Source organism: Dendrobium catenatum, unplaced genomic scaffold, assembly GCF_001605985.2.
Source record: "Dendrobium catenatum unplaced genomic scaffold, ASM160598v2 fragScaff_scaffold_156, whole genome shotgun sequence".
Taxonomy (NCBI): domain Eukaryota; kingdom Viridiplantae; phylum Streptophyta; class Magnoliopsida; order Asparagales; family Orchidaceae; genus Dendrobium; species Dendrobium catenatum.
In genome coordinates this window covers 8,820,305-8,834,977 of record NW_021318618.1, presented here as the reverse complement: position 1 = coordinate 8,834,977, position 14,673 = coordinate 8,820,305, and the positions used below count along the sequence as shown (strand labels likewise).

The following is a 14,673-nucleotide window of genomic DNA, read 5'->3' as shown; positions in this document are numbered from 1 at the left end:
GAATGAGTGGCTGAAAAAATTGGAATAGAAAGCAAAACAGATTTGACCAGTACCATGCGTTCCTCTAAAGAAATAAACTTGTTAGACCAAGTATTCAACTTGGATAGAACTCTCTCCAGCATAACCTAAAAATCTGCCGCAACATGCATTCTCTAAGCTATTTTGACTCCTAAATAATTCAACTCCTTAAATACTTTGAAATCCAACTCACGGGAAATTGCCTTTTTCTTTTTCAAATTCACAGCTTTAACCATCAAAATGGCAGATATCTGCATATTGATCAATTGCCCCAACCATTTGCAATAATTAGAAAGAATATATTTAATTTTCTTCACCTATTTAGTCTTAACTTCAGAAAATATAAAAATATCATCTACAAAAAGGAGATGAGAGATCTTAAGGGCATTATGAGCAATTCTAATACCAAGATTATCTCCTTTATGTTTGAATGCGTCAGATAAAAGTTGGGAACACGTAATGAACAAATAAGAAGACAAGGGATATCCTTGTCGAAAACCACCTTTAGCTTCAATCAAATTGGAATTATAGCCATTAACCAATAAAGAATATTTAGGATTCACTACTCATTCTAAAAGCAAATCTAAAAACTTAGGAGGAAAATTAAAATAACTCAGAGCTTATACTTATTTTTTTGGTATAGGATTACTTTCCTTTTCTTACGTTATTTTGTAACCATTGTTTTTTAATATATGGGCATTGGCCCATACTTTCCAAAAAAACAAAAAAAATGTTGCTGTGTCGGCGTTCAACTTTTCGAAATAAAATAAAAGGAAGTTGCAGGTGATGTCGACGTGGCGATCCCGCCTAGTTTGTTGGCGCTAGCGGCTAACTCTTGCGTGCCAACGACAGTACTGATGAAGGGTTCCAGTATCGAACCTTCAAATTACAAAAACAGGCAGACGTTGAGAATGAGAATCGCCACATTGGCCGCCGGCGCCGTTACCTCTTCTCCTAAGATTCCTGATTCGCTTGCAATTTTCTCCATTTCCAAACCTCGAGGCGAGCTGTGTCCTTGCATATCGCGTGCCCTAGGGAGGGCAAGACCCTCGCTCTACTAATATCTTTTCAGCGAGATATGGAAGGGGACAGTGACGCTGCCGGAAGGTTATCAAGGATTTCGCCACCCCTCTCATCGGTTAGTCCTCCTATCACCTCCCTTCCTCAGCCGCAGCCAAATTCAGCGCCGACCGCGAAGCAGCGGCGGATGTTCACAGTTGATTTGAGACCAGGGGAGACCACTGTTGTTTCCTGGAAGAAACTTATTAAGGAGTCTGGCTCTGGAAACGGGGAAGACCTTGCCACGATGGAAAGTAAACCGGCGCTTGAGGCCGGACCAGTCGCTGGGGTAGGCTTGTCACATCGAATTTTGTCGTTTTTCGCGTTTATGATTGTTCTAATGACGTCTAGCCCCGCATTTTTTTTTGGGAAATTTAGCCCCGCATTTTTATCTCTATTGTTTATTACGGCGTTTTTATCCAATTGGCTTGTGTCTTCTGGAAGCCCGACGACAGAGGCTTCCATGGTAATTCCGCTTTGTTGTTATGCTTCAGACTGCTGAATTCAATCAAGGATTGGGTTCATTTGATTGCTTGTCAATATAATTAGTTTTTTGCTCATATTGTGTCTGAAATTGAAATCATCACACTTGAAGAGTAAATCATTTCATTTGAGTTTGCACAGTGCAAAATGAATTTTGATTTCTAACTTAGTATAAGATTAATGACGGAATCTAGTTAATTGACCTTTTTCAGAACATGATTTCCAACAGCTAGCAACTTTGTACGAAAATCCGACGCGCAATCAGATAAGAGAGAGGGTCTAACATTTATGAGACACCAAGATTTTTACGTGGAAAACTCCTGAAAAGTGGGAAAAACCACGGGGCCTAGCCCAGTTTGAATGAATCCACTAATATTGCAGTCGATTACAAACGAGGCTCTTCTGGGAGAAGGCCTTAGCTTGATGTACATTTTATAGAGTACATTACATAATGTGAATACAAAGAATCACTATTGACATGTTCATTTGGTCGGGAGGACTGTAGTCGGTGGGCGACGGAGGTCGGAAGGCTTGTAATCGGTTGGCGACGTAAGTCAGAAGGACCGTAGTCGGCTGGCGACGGAGGTTGAAAGGACTGTAGTCCGCCGGTGACGTAAGTTAGGAGGACCGTAGTCGGCGGGCGACAGAGGTTAGAAAGACAGTTGTCTTGCGACGGAGGCTGGAAGGACTGTGTCTGACAATGAAGATCAGAAGGATGACGTCAGGTAGAAGTTCAACAATGGAAAGAAATCCATCTTCAGATATACGTCGAGCGAAAGTCTGGTAACCGGTAGAAGTCCGGCGTCGGGTAGAAACTCGGCGAAGAGTGAAGACCAGGTGTCGGGTAGAAGTCCGACGTCTGTTGGTAGACGAGGAGAACTCCGACATCACTTGGGCGGAGTTTCGGCATCAGGAGGGAACTCTATCGTTAATTGAGAAGAATTTTCGCATCCCATGGAAGTTGGGCAGAATTCTGGCATTCTCCCGAATATCCGGCAGAATTCCGACGTGTTCGAGCGGCGGGAAGAACTCTGGTGGTGGTCGAGGAGGAGCTGATTCTCCTTCCCCTTCTCTTCTTCTTCTTCTCTTCTTCTTCTTGCTTCTTCTCCCTCCGGCCCCCTCTAATGAGAAATGAGGGCTCTATTTATAGATTTTCTGGAGTGGCATGGCTCGTAAATAGGCGTGAGATCAGGGGGCGAATAGGGAGTGGTCGAATGGACGGCCGATATTGAACCCTTCGATCGTGCACCGTTCGTTGGAATTTGAAGGTCTTAGTGATGTCGGAATTCGGCGATCTTGGGCTCGTTGGATTCGTCTCGTCAGGCCACTCGATTCGAGTATAAGCTCGTTAAAATCGGAGACCGTTTGGTAACTCAAATTATGGTTTGAACCTTCCAATAGCGCTTCGGGTCCTTGATTTGGACCCATTTGGGCTCGGATTGGGTTGAATTTGGTGTCATTGGGTTCGTATTTCTGAGACACTTAGTTTGACTGTAAGTTTGCTAAAATCGGAGTTCAGATGATCCCAGATTTAATTTTTGAAGTTTCCGGTTAGCTTTTTGCCTCGAGATTCGTGCCCGATCAAGCTAATTTTTGCATGACGTATCAAATACAATGGTGTAATCGGGTAAAAACGTGAGCTGCGACATAAATTTGCAATAATCATAACTATCCCCTAAAAAGCTATAGAACGAAGGGAAAACTAGACTCAAAATGAGTCAAAAAGGTTACTCCAAGAAGCGAAGAAGATGCAAAACTGACAACCTACAGTAGCTCTGATTGCCAATCCGACCATCTATAGTGATAAGCTCCGGTACATGCATTGGAATAGAGAAAGGCAAAAGAGAAAAACCAGAAAAAGAGAAGGTAGCTACAGAAATCTCATACATGTGTATTTGGTAACCTGTATTACAATATATAATATGCTTAGATTAATCATATGGTTCTTAGTGAGTGACAGATCAATGGTTGATATTGTGATAGTACAAAAGTTTGTTATAGTGCAGGATGGTGGAGCAGCACTGCCACATGTGGCTATTTGATTTGTCCGCTAATACCGCTCTTCAAGTTGACAATGGTTGAAGAATTGTTAACTTGGACCGTAATTGTTGAAATCTGGTGAAGGATAAGGGCTTGGTGAATATATATGCCGGTTGATCCTGGGATGAGATATGATGAGTTTAGTGTGCTGAGCTTTAATGCAATCACGAATGAAGTGGCAGTCAACTTCAATGTTTTAGTGCGAGCATGGAACATCATGTTATTTGCAAGAGCAAGTGCCGAGACATTGTTGCAATAGATTGGAGTTTGGGAGGAAATAGGAATGCAAAATTCTTTGAGAAGGCGACGGAGCCAAATAACATCACTTGCAATGGCTGCTAATGGTCGATATGCAGCTTCTATTGAGGATCGAGATACTGTGGGCTGCTTCTTAACTAACAAAGATAATAGGTTAGCTCCAAGAAAAACACAAAAAGCAAAAATGGATTTTCGATTAGACGGATTGGCCGTCCAGTCTGAATCAGCATATGCATGAGTTGTAAATCTGTGGCGGTGATCGATAGAGCAAATGAAATTGTCCCACTGAGATATCGAAGTACCCGCTTGAGATGTTGGAAATGAATATTGTGCAGTGTATGCATATATTGGCAGAGATAATTTACTGCAAATGCAATGCCCGGTCTGGATATGGTAACATATTGGAGGGAGACGACTAATTGCTTATACTGGTCTGCTTGTGGAAATAAGGAGGACTTATCATCTGGAGCTGCTAGCTTGGAAGGAAACGGATTAAGAGTGGAATTACAATGGAGCATGCCCGCTTTATTGAATAGTTTGGCAATATAGTGGGACTGTCATAGAAGTAGGCCATGTTTAGTTGTAGAAATTTGAATTCCTAGGAAATAAGAAACAATACCCAGATTGCGCATGATAAATGAGGAATTCAAATTTTGTAGCAGATTGTTAATCGCAACAATATCGTTTCCAGTGAGCAGAGGATCATCAACATAGACTAGTAGATAGACAGAAACCGAACCTTGATGAAACATAAGCAGGGACGGGTCTGCTTGGCTTTGAATGAAGCCATATTTCTGTAAAAGAAATGAGAAGGTGGAGAACCATTGATGCGGCGACTACTTGAGTCCATAGATCGCTTTATGCAGTCGACATATATGATTGGGGTATTGAGGATCTTGGAATCCTGGTGGTTGCAGCATAAAGACATGCTCATCTAAGTTGCCATGCAAGAAAGCATTAGAGACATCCAAGTGATAGATTGGCCAATGAAACGAAGTGGCAGCAACAAGTAATAGTTGGATGGTAGGAAACTTAGTGACTGGGCTAAATGTATCTATATAATCTACCCCAAATTGTTGTTTAAACTCTTGTGCCATAAGTCTTGCTTTGTGGCGAGATATAGTGCCATCCACATTATACTTTGTTTGATACAGTCATTTACAACCAAGGCATTATGTTTTGGGTTTGCTGGAATAAGTGACCAGGGCCTTATTTTAATAATGCTTGAAATTCGGCTGACATTGCAGCTCGCCAAACATGGTGTTTATTCGCTTCTGTGAAATATGTGGGGGATAATGGTACGAGAGTGTGATGTAGATCAAATACTTGTTTGGGTTTTAAGTGTCCAATTTGCTCTAAGGGTAACCATAGGATGACGGGTGATACTTTGTAATGGGGCTATTGGAGGAGTTAGAGAGGATGATTGCAGCTCGCCAAACATGGTGTTTATTCGCTTCTGTGAAATATGTGGGGGATAGTGGTACGAGAGTGTGATGTAGATCAAATACTTGTTTGGGTTTTAAGTGTCCAATTTGCTCTAAGGTTAACCATAGGATGACGGGTGATACTTTGTAATGGGGCTATTGGAGGAGTTAGAGAGGATGATTGATGCGACAAAATAATAACGCAAAAAAAAAAAACACAACCTTCCTTTCTTAAAACATTGATAAACATAAACAATATAACAATAATATTAAAACAGAGGAACACTACAACTTATGAAAACATAAGAAGAAGGATACAATGGAAGGGAAACTTGTGGAGAGAAGAAATAGATAGAAGTCTTAAAGGAAGAAATAGGCATAAGAAGAAGCTCTCAAGCTTAGGAAGAACCCTCAGGTTCTTAGAGACAAATATCAAACTTCAACAACGTCCCAACAGCAGCTAACATCTCATTTAAATAGGGGAAAGAAGTTTAAAAGACACCCAAAGCAGCCGCCCCATTCAGCCAACCAGAACAGAGGAAAAACCCAAAAGAAAAGGCATGGCAGAACCACAAATCGAGCAGCCATGCCCCCTTAAAAGACCAGCCAGAATCAGAACAACTAGGAGCCGAACATACACCAAGAAAGGAGCACGGCATCTCAGGAACTAAGCAACCATTTGCTCTAAAAAATAGCCCCTTATCAGCCACAACTCTCCAATCACCAAACAACCAAAGAAACATGGGCCAAGCCCATTTAGATGAATTTCAACCCAACAATAATTACCCAAGAAAATCCATCCAATGAAGAGTCGATGATGCACTCCATTTTTTGCTTGGGTTGTACAGATATCCACAGCATCATTAGGAACAGTAAGGGGCAAAGTCTCACACAACTGTTGCTTTTAGCAGTGCTTGTTAATATCTTTTCAACAATTGTAAGATTTTTCTCAAAATGAGATTTTTCATGATATGTGGTTGAACCAACTCTTTTAAAAAGCTCAACATCTTTTGATAAATTACTGCTAACCAAAGTATACTTGTCAAGGAAAATAATTGATGATAAATCTTTACTTAACGCAGCTAGATTCATCAATTCAAGTTGTTCATCCTCTATAAGTTGCATGTTTCTTGGATGAACTATAAAGACTATCAATAGTTTCCTCCATGGCCGTCATTCCCAATTGCAGTTCTTCTGGCTGCCTCACCTTCTCTTCTTCCATGTTTACTTCATTCAGCAACATTTTGTAGTAGATAGGTTGATCAATATACTGCAACGTTGTTTCATCAGATCGACTTTCAAGAATAACACTTTATCCATTGTGCCTTTCATAGTCTTGCATCTCTTTGTCAGTCGGTGTTTGTATTTTTTAATATATTGTTCCTCACACGCTACCAATATATCAACAACTTTAACTTTGTCTACTGTTTGAGTATCAAATTTATCCACAATATCATTGATTGGATAAATAGTAAACTGAGCATCTTGAAGAGCATAACCTGGCTGCATTTCTTCTTCTTCTTTTTTTTAGGACGTTGCTTCGCAGGAGGAAAACACGACAACTTACTGCTAAGATTATGAATTGAATTAGGATTAATTGAAGAACTAACTTCATCAATAGGCATTCTCCAAAGTGAGTTTTGCAGACAACTAGAATCTACTCGTTGGAATATAGATTTCACCTTATTGGATCCCGCATTTTGTTTCAAAATAAGTTTACCTTCTGGACTTAGTGCAACCAGGGTATTAGTCATTGCTTCCATTTGTTGTTGTAGGTTAACCAGTTGTTGCATAAACATACGTTGCCATTCTGCTCGCTGATTATCCATATTTTTATAAAAAAGAAAGGAATAATTGAAGACAACCAAGGGCTCTGATACCAAATTGATTCAACAAAAAAATAGCTCAAAGACAACACAACCTTCCTTTCTTAAAACATTGACAAACATAAACAAAATAACAATAATATTAAAACAGAGACGCACTACAACTTATAAAAACATAAGAAGAATGACACAATGGAAGGGAAACTTGTGGAGAGAAGAAATAGATAGAAGTCTTAGAGGAATAAATAGGTAGAAGAAGAAGCTCTCAAGCTTAGGAAGAAACCCTTAGGTTTTTAAAGACAAATATCAAACTTCAACAACCTCCCAACAACAGCCAACATCTCATTTAAATAGGGGAATTGAGCTCAAAAGACACCCAAAGCAGCTGCCCCATTCAGCCAACCAAAACAGAGGAAAAACCCAAGAGAAAAGGCACGACAGAACCACAAACAGAGTAGCCAAGCCCCCTCAAAAGACCAGCCATAATTGGAACAGCCAGGAGCCGAACAGACACTAAGAAAGGAGCACGGTAGCTCAGGAACCAAACAACCAATTGCTAAAATAAAAATAGCCTCCCAATCAGCCACAACTCTCCAAACACCAAACATCCAAAGAAACATGGGCCAAGCCCATTTAAATGAATTTCAGCCCAACAATAATTACCTAAGGAAATGTTTTTTTTTCTTACATCAATGATGTATGCGCAAGAGGTGGTGTTGAATCTTTAGATTGAGTAGCAGCCGGAGAGGTATATGTTGAGATAGTAGGAACTGTAGTGGAGCTGAATGGAATGGTCGGTTTAATGGGTTGTGGATTTTGAACCAGAGATATGGGGAGGAATGAATGTAGGTGGAGGTTGCACTACTCTGGACGGTATAGTTGCTATTGGGAGGTTGTAAGGGTTGAAACAGAAAGAGATGTTCAAAAAATTGAACATGGCGAGAGATGTAGATTGTACCAGAAGATGGATCAAGACATTTATAGCCCTTTGATTGAGTGGCATATCCGAAAATACACAAGGCATGGAAGGCAATTGAAGTTTGTGCCAGCTAACAGGGGGAAGCTAGGTGTAGCATAAACAACCAAAAACTCTAAGTTAGTTATATGCAGGAAATCGATTATATAGTTTCTGGTATGGAGAAGAATTTTTAAGAGTAGAAGAGGGTAATCTATTATTGAGATAGGGTGCAGTGAGCAGGGTGTCGACCCAATATTTGTGCAGTATGTGGGCATGAAACAGTAGTGCTCGCATAGTTTCTAGGAGGTGTTGATGCTTGCGCTCAGCAATATCATTTTGCTGGGGTGTATATGAGCATGTAAGTCTATGCAAAATGCTACAGGATTGCAAGTACTGTTGGAACTTGTGGTTAAAGAATTTGCCACCACGATCAGATTGTAACATTTCAATAGACAATTGAAATTGACGTTCCACAAACAGTTTGAATTGAAGAAAAGTTGAGAACACTTCTAATTTAGATTTCAATGGGTACACCCAGCAGTATCTAGTAAAGTCATCGACAAATACAATATAATACTTAAACTGTTGTGGAGACAAAATTGGAGGACCCCATACTTCAGTGTAGACAATTTCTAAGCTCTTAGTTGTTCTAGGTACATATAAAGAAAAAGAAAGCCTATGATTCTTAGCACGAGCGCAAGCATCAAAAGGAATGTCAGAGTGACTATGAGGAAATGTTGGCGACAATAGTTTATGGGTGAAAGATGATGGACGTCGAGCCTTTGGTGCCAAGAGTTGGAGTTATTTGGTAAAGTAAATAAGACAGTAGAGGTAGTAGATGCAGCCGGTTGATTTGAGGCTCCAGTGAGTTTAATGGGGTAGAGTCCATGCTGAGAGGATCCATGAAGCAGAATCTGATGCATCTTGGAATTCTTAATGAAAATCGTTAGCATGGAAAATAACATAGTACAAATTGTCATGGGTTAGCTGATTAACAAATAGGAGATTGTGAGTAAGGTGAGGTTCATGAAGAATATAAGGCAAGGATTGCTTATTAGATGGCGTTGGGAGAATGCCTTGGCCTAAATGAGCAATGGGTAATTGGTGACCATTTCCCACTTGAACTTGCGAGCTTCCATTGTACGACTGAGAGGATTGAAGTTGCGATGCATCTGAGGTGAGATGATTGGAAGCACTCGAATCTAATAACCAGTCTGCAGAAGGAGCATCATCATTAGCTAGGAAGGCTTGTTGTTGAGGTGGTTGGTAGGATAGATTAGCTCGATGCCAGCACGATGCCGTGGAGTGACTTGGCTTCGAGAAAATTTGGCATTCTATGGTAGAATTCTGATGGCATCCTCCGCCGTGAGAAGGGGAATTGAAATTGTGACCACTACGGGTGGTATTGAATCTACCTCGAGCTCTTCCGCAGGATCGTCCTCAAAAAGCAACTAATGCAAATGAGGAATCTGCTAGATTCACAGATATGGGCTCGGTGCCTTAGTCTACATTGATGCTGACTTCCTTGCTGCAAAGCAGAGCATACAAGTCATCCAGATTGATTGGTGGAGCTTAGTTTGTATAGCAGTTTTAAAGGCATTGTATGCGGGAGGTAATCCTTTTAGGGTATAGAGGATTATATCCTCAGAATCTATGATGGATCCAGCTGCTTGGATAGCATCTACTCGTTGCTTAATTTTTGAGAGATATTGCATCATGTTCTTATCTTTCATTTGTAACTGGTGTAACTCATGTTTAAGTTGAAGAATGCGGGATCAGTTCGTGGATTGCAGGCATCGATCTAGGGTAAGCTAGATTTCATGACAAGTTTCTAAGTTGAGCACATAGGGTAGTAGAGAGGGAGAGATGTTGGAGAAGAGTGCCGACGCTAGGTTTTGGTCAGTAAGCATCCAAGTGCTATAACCAGGATTGGCTACCAGAGTATTATTGGAGAGCAGAGTGTGTTTGGGGGATTTTGATATGGTTCCATCCAAGTAACCGAAGAAATCATTTGCAGCGAATAACTTAAAAATCCACGAATGCCATATAAGGTGATTATCTGCATTCAGTTGGATGTTGAGAACAGTCCTGACATTTGCCATTAGGAATTTTAATTGAGCTAGAATTGGGTACATCAGTAGCTGCTGCTGCTGCTTGCGATGGCAGGGTAGATGCCGTGGATGAAGATTCCTTGCTAGCCATTCAGACAAAGGAAACTCCAGGTTAGAACCTGATAATCTCTGATACCATGATAAGCTCCAGTGCTTGCACTAGAGCAGAGAAAGACAAAAGAGAAAAACTAGAGAAAGAGAATGTAGCTATAGTAATCTCATACATACATATTTGGTAACCTGTATTACAATATATACTATGCTCAGATTAATCCTACGGTTCTTAGTGAGTGACAGTAGATCAGTGGTTGAGATTGTGATAATACATAAGTTTGATATGGTGCAGGATGGTGAAGCAGCACTGCCACATGTGGCTATTTGATTGGTCCGCTAATATATTGGATATGTATAAAGAGCTACCAAATGCTTCCTAGGTTGCCATACTGCCGTCCAAAGGTTGCGACAAAAATGAAAGGGAGAGATTCCATTCATCATAATTCAGTTCAAAAAAGGAGAAGCCACCCGTAGCCAAAATCTCCAAAACATGTTAACCAAATTTAGTGATGAAAGAGTCTCCAGCATAAATAGACTAAGCCCACCAAGCAGCATATTGCAGATGAATTGCATTAAAAAAAACCAAGTGAGAGTGACTCGGCGTTTGATACAGTTTTCAATTCTTCTATCATTTCTTTCAATCCACATGAAATAAACCACACAACATATAAAAAGGTAGCCCTTTTTTTTTTCATTTCATCCATGCCTTGAAAGTCAACAATATGCCAAAAAATCTGAGAGAGGTTTGGCCTAAATAGGAAGGTGCCAGATTGAGGAATAATATTCTTTAGGATGCCAAAAGTGTTGTCATATTTAAAAAATAGGTGATTAACATTTTCAAAACCATCAGTGCAAAAAGAGCAGTGATTATGAAAATGAATGCTGTGGGAATTAAGAATGTCCGTAGTTTTAAGGCCCCCAATCATAGCAAGCCAGTATAAGAAGAGAACCTAATTGCATGATACTTGTGCCTAACATATTTCCACCATGATAATCAGCAAAAAAAATAGAAATAAAGTTTTTGAACTTAGGTTTAGATAAACCGTGCTAAAGAAATGTTGTCAGATTCAATCAGCATGTATATTGATATCCTTAATCAGATTAGTCACTTGCACATGGAAGATATCCAGGTTTACCCAATCACTATTTGGAATGAGAACAGAAAGAGAGCCTCCCAGGGTTGCATTGAGGGGTACGATTTCATCATAAAGGATTTCTATTAGATTTTTCCTAGCACGCCAAGGATCCCAAATCATAGAGATCATTGCACCATCATAAACTTTATAGGTAATATTTGGTTTCATAACAGTAGCAACTTTAGAGATACTTTCCGGATAGATCCCTTAGTAGATGACAGAAGCTACCATATTTTTGAAGCCACCATTTGGCCAATGGGTTATTGGAGTTTAAACAATACCAAACAAGAGAACAAATGAACAATTAAAGGCAAAATTAGAGAAGGGATAGAAGGTAAACCCATACCTCCAAGATTCTTTGGCTTGAATATATTTGACCATGATCAAGAAACTAAATGCAAACTTTTAGCATTGATATTACCATGATAAAAGGACCTAGAACAAAGTTTGGAGATAAGTTTGCAGCAGCTCTTAGGGTTGATTGCACCCCGAATGCAATATGCCATCGTATTAGAGATGGTAAATTTAAGAAATTGTAACCTGACATCAAAGGAAAGGGTTTTGGCTTTTAGCTGTCTAATAGCATTGCAACTTTTCTCATGAGGTGGTTGAAATCAATGCTGAGAAGTCTTTGGATACAGATAGGGATGCCCAGATAAGAGATGACTTTATTAGAGTTATTAATGTTGAGAAATTTGGAGAAGTGTTGCTAGTCTTGGAAGTTCTTAGAGAATGTGCTGGTGCCATCAATGGGGTTGGAAGAGAGCCTAAATAAATCTTTGAAGTGTCTAAAGATTCTTTCCAAGCTTAGAATATTTTGGGGGTCCTCTTTCCCAAAAACTAAAAAGTTGTTAGCATATGTGAGAGATGGAGATCACCCATAATGATACCAACGTAATTTTGAGAGATGTAACTATTTCAAAAAGGTTAGATAGCTCATCCATAATAATACGGAAAAGATAGAGGTATAGCGAACACCCTTATCGAAGGCTAGAAGTAGAGTTGAAGAGCCCTCAAGATTACCGTAAATGCACATGAAAAATATACATTGTCAATACAAGCTTTGACCCAATCAATAAACAATCGAGAAAAACCTTTTTGTCTCCTTCTGAAGAAATCTTTTGACATTGTCTCAAATGCTATGTAAATATCAAGCATAGCACAAAAGAAAACCTCTTTTTTGTTTCATTTGATCATTAAGAATCTCTTTAGCTAAAAGAATATTGTCAGTAGAAATTATTATTTAGCCCCATAAGGCTGATAAGTTCTCTAGTACAGTTGTAATTATTTCTTCCATTATTCTAAAATTTGAGGACATCCTCACCTTTTCGAGCCACTTTGCTTTTGCCCTCTGAGATATCTAGGTGGCCCAAGCAGAATAGGAATTAGATAGAATCTCATGATGCTAGAAGCTTTAGCATTCAGAGCAGGGTTTAGAGGGTCACCGTTAAGCATATTATGGTAGGTTCTTTGCTCTCTTTCCATATTTGCAATGGAGTGGAGGTGTATGGAAGATGACCACTCAGAGGCCTTGATAATTGTTTTGAATTGTTGAAGCTTGGCATATAAGAAGGTGATAGGGTCTCCTTTATAATGGTGTGTAAAGATGGTTCTTAGAAGATCCCAAAAGGAGAGGAATTTGAGCTAGTAATTTTTGAATTGGTATATGTGCTTGTTTTTAGTGGGTTGGTGGGTGAAAAGAACGAGAGGTTTGTGATCTGAATATCTGGGGTTATCGATTTTGTAGTATATGGGGTTATCGATTTTTATTGTTTCCATATGAGACATCTCCTTGTATAACTTGGCTAGAGATGTGGAGAGGATTAAAAGAGTCCATATTAGCATTCCATTTGAACCAAATTCTATTGGATTTTGAGTGAAAAAAATTGTGATGGCTTCCTTCATTTTCCAAAAACTATGAGATGCATTAAACCAAAAATTCAACATCTGAGGGATAGAAACTTTTGCTTCTAGAATGCATAAAAGGTCGAGATTGCAGAACTGAATTATATTCTTACAGTTGTGACACGATCCATCCCATTGAAGCTTCTCACATTCCAAGGGATAAAGTACAGTAATGCCATTAAAGTTTTGTGGAGTTGGAGGCCAGATTCTTGGCCTTAAGTTGGGCTTTTGATTTGGATGTACCAGAAAGAAAGTAAGATTACTGTAGGATAGCTTCTTGGGGCTATTCTGATATGGAAGATTGGGGAGTTAATTAAGAGACTTCAATATTATCGAAGGCTGCAAATTTATTTTGCAAGGAGGTTACATGGAGCTTTTGAAGAGTAGAAACATTTGGATTTTGATTCAGGTTTTGGTCTTTTGGGGGCTGTGCCGGCTTAGAAGTTGTTAGGATATCATTAGAGTAGTTTATGAGTGCTTTGGGGAGGAGGTTTTGTTAGGTGGAGGGTCATGTTGTTTCTCATCTGGGTTGATGGGTGTAGAGGCAACTGCTTAAACTGATAGTGTGGTGTTTGGGCTTTCTGCTAAGGGTCCGTCTTGTTAGGAGGAAGTCGGGTTTTATGTAGTCATTTGGCTTAGTTGGGCGTAGGTTTGAAGGATGGACAAAACAACCACAGTCTTTACAAGCTTCAAGTTTCCAATCATAAATGATGTGAAGGTTTTGTTCAACTGCCCCCACAAAGATGACATCATCATCGAGTAAGATGGCCCCATCTTCGACCTAGACACAACCTCTAATGAATGTGAGGCAAGTTTTAGCAGCAGTAAGGGGGTCAACGGTTAGTGTAGTAGCTGCCACACTGACTATTTGGAGATGTTGATAGGGTTACAACATGATTAGGGAGATAATAGATTTTGATCTAGATCATTATAGAAGTTAAATTCTTCCTTTTAGGTTTAAATTCTAGAACCCATTTTTGAAAAACGAATGGTTTCTCAATGAAAAACTAAGGTACTCCCGTCCATACCATTTCATAATCTTTCGTAAAGGAAAATTTGAGCAAAAAAAAACATCATTTAGAGATAGAAGATCCGGAGTAACTTTAAGCAGCTTGGATTTTTTTTATTGCTGACAACAAGGCTTTATAGAAGGATCTTTTTCCAATGGAGTTTTCGACCAGTTAAAGTTCTCATTCTTTGGAACCTTGGCTGACTTCCTTAGCAAAGGAGACAACTTTGTCTTGCAGGGGATGAAGTTCACAGGAAACTATTTGGCAGAGATTTTTCTGTTATCAAGCAGGGATTTCCAGTTTAGGTTTTTATTGGGTTTGCGGTGGAGTGACAGTGATGGCCGGGGGAGAGCATTTCCTAGGGGAGAGGAAGAGGAGAGTGGCGAGAAGT

General features: G+C 39.7%; 1 protein-coding gene across 3 annotated transcripts in view; it reads left to right on the top strand.

The window, feature by feature from the left end:
* The first annotated feature begins 1,073 nt into the window (after positions 1–1,073).
* LOC110097946 (ubinuclein-1) overlaps positions 1,074–14,673 on the top strand; it is a 62,403-nt gene continuing 48,803 nt past the window's right edge. For all 3 annotated transcript variants that reach the window (XM_028692510.1, XM_028692506.1, XM_028692511.1), the window contains exon 1: positions 1,074–1,366. In XM_028692510.1, the coding sequence (XP_028548343.1) occupies positions 1,097–1,366 (270 nt within the window). In that variant the 5' untranslated portion in view covers positions 1,074–1,096. The remainder of the gene's footprint in view (positions 1,367–14,673) is intronic.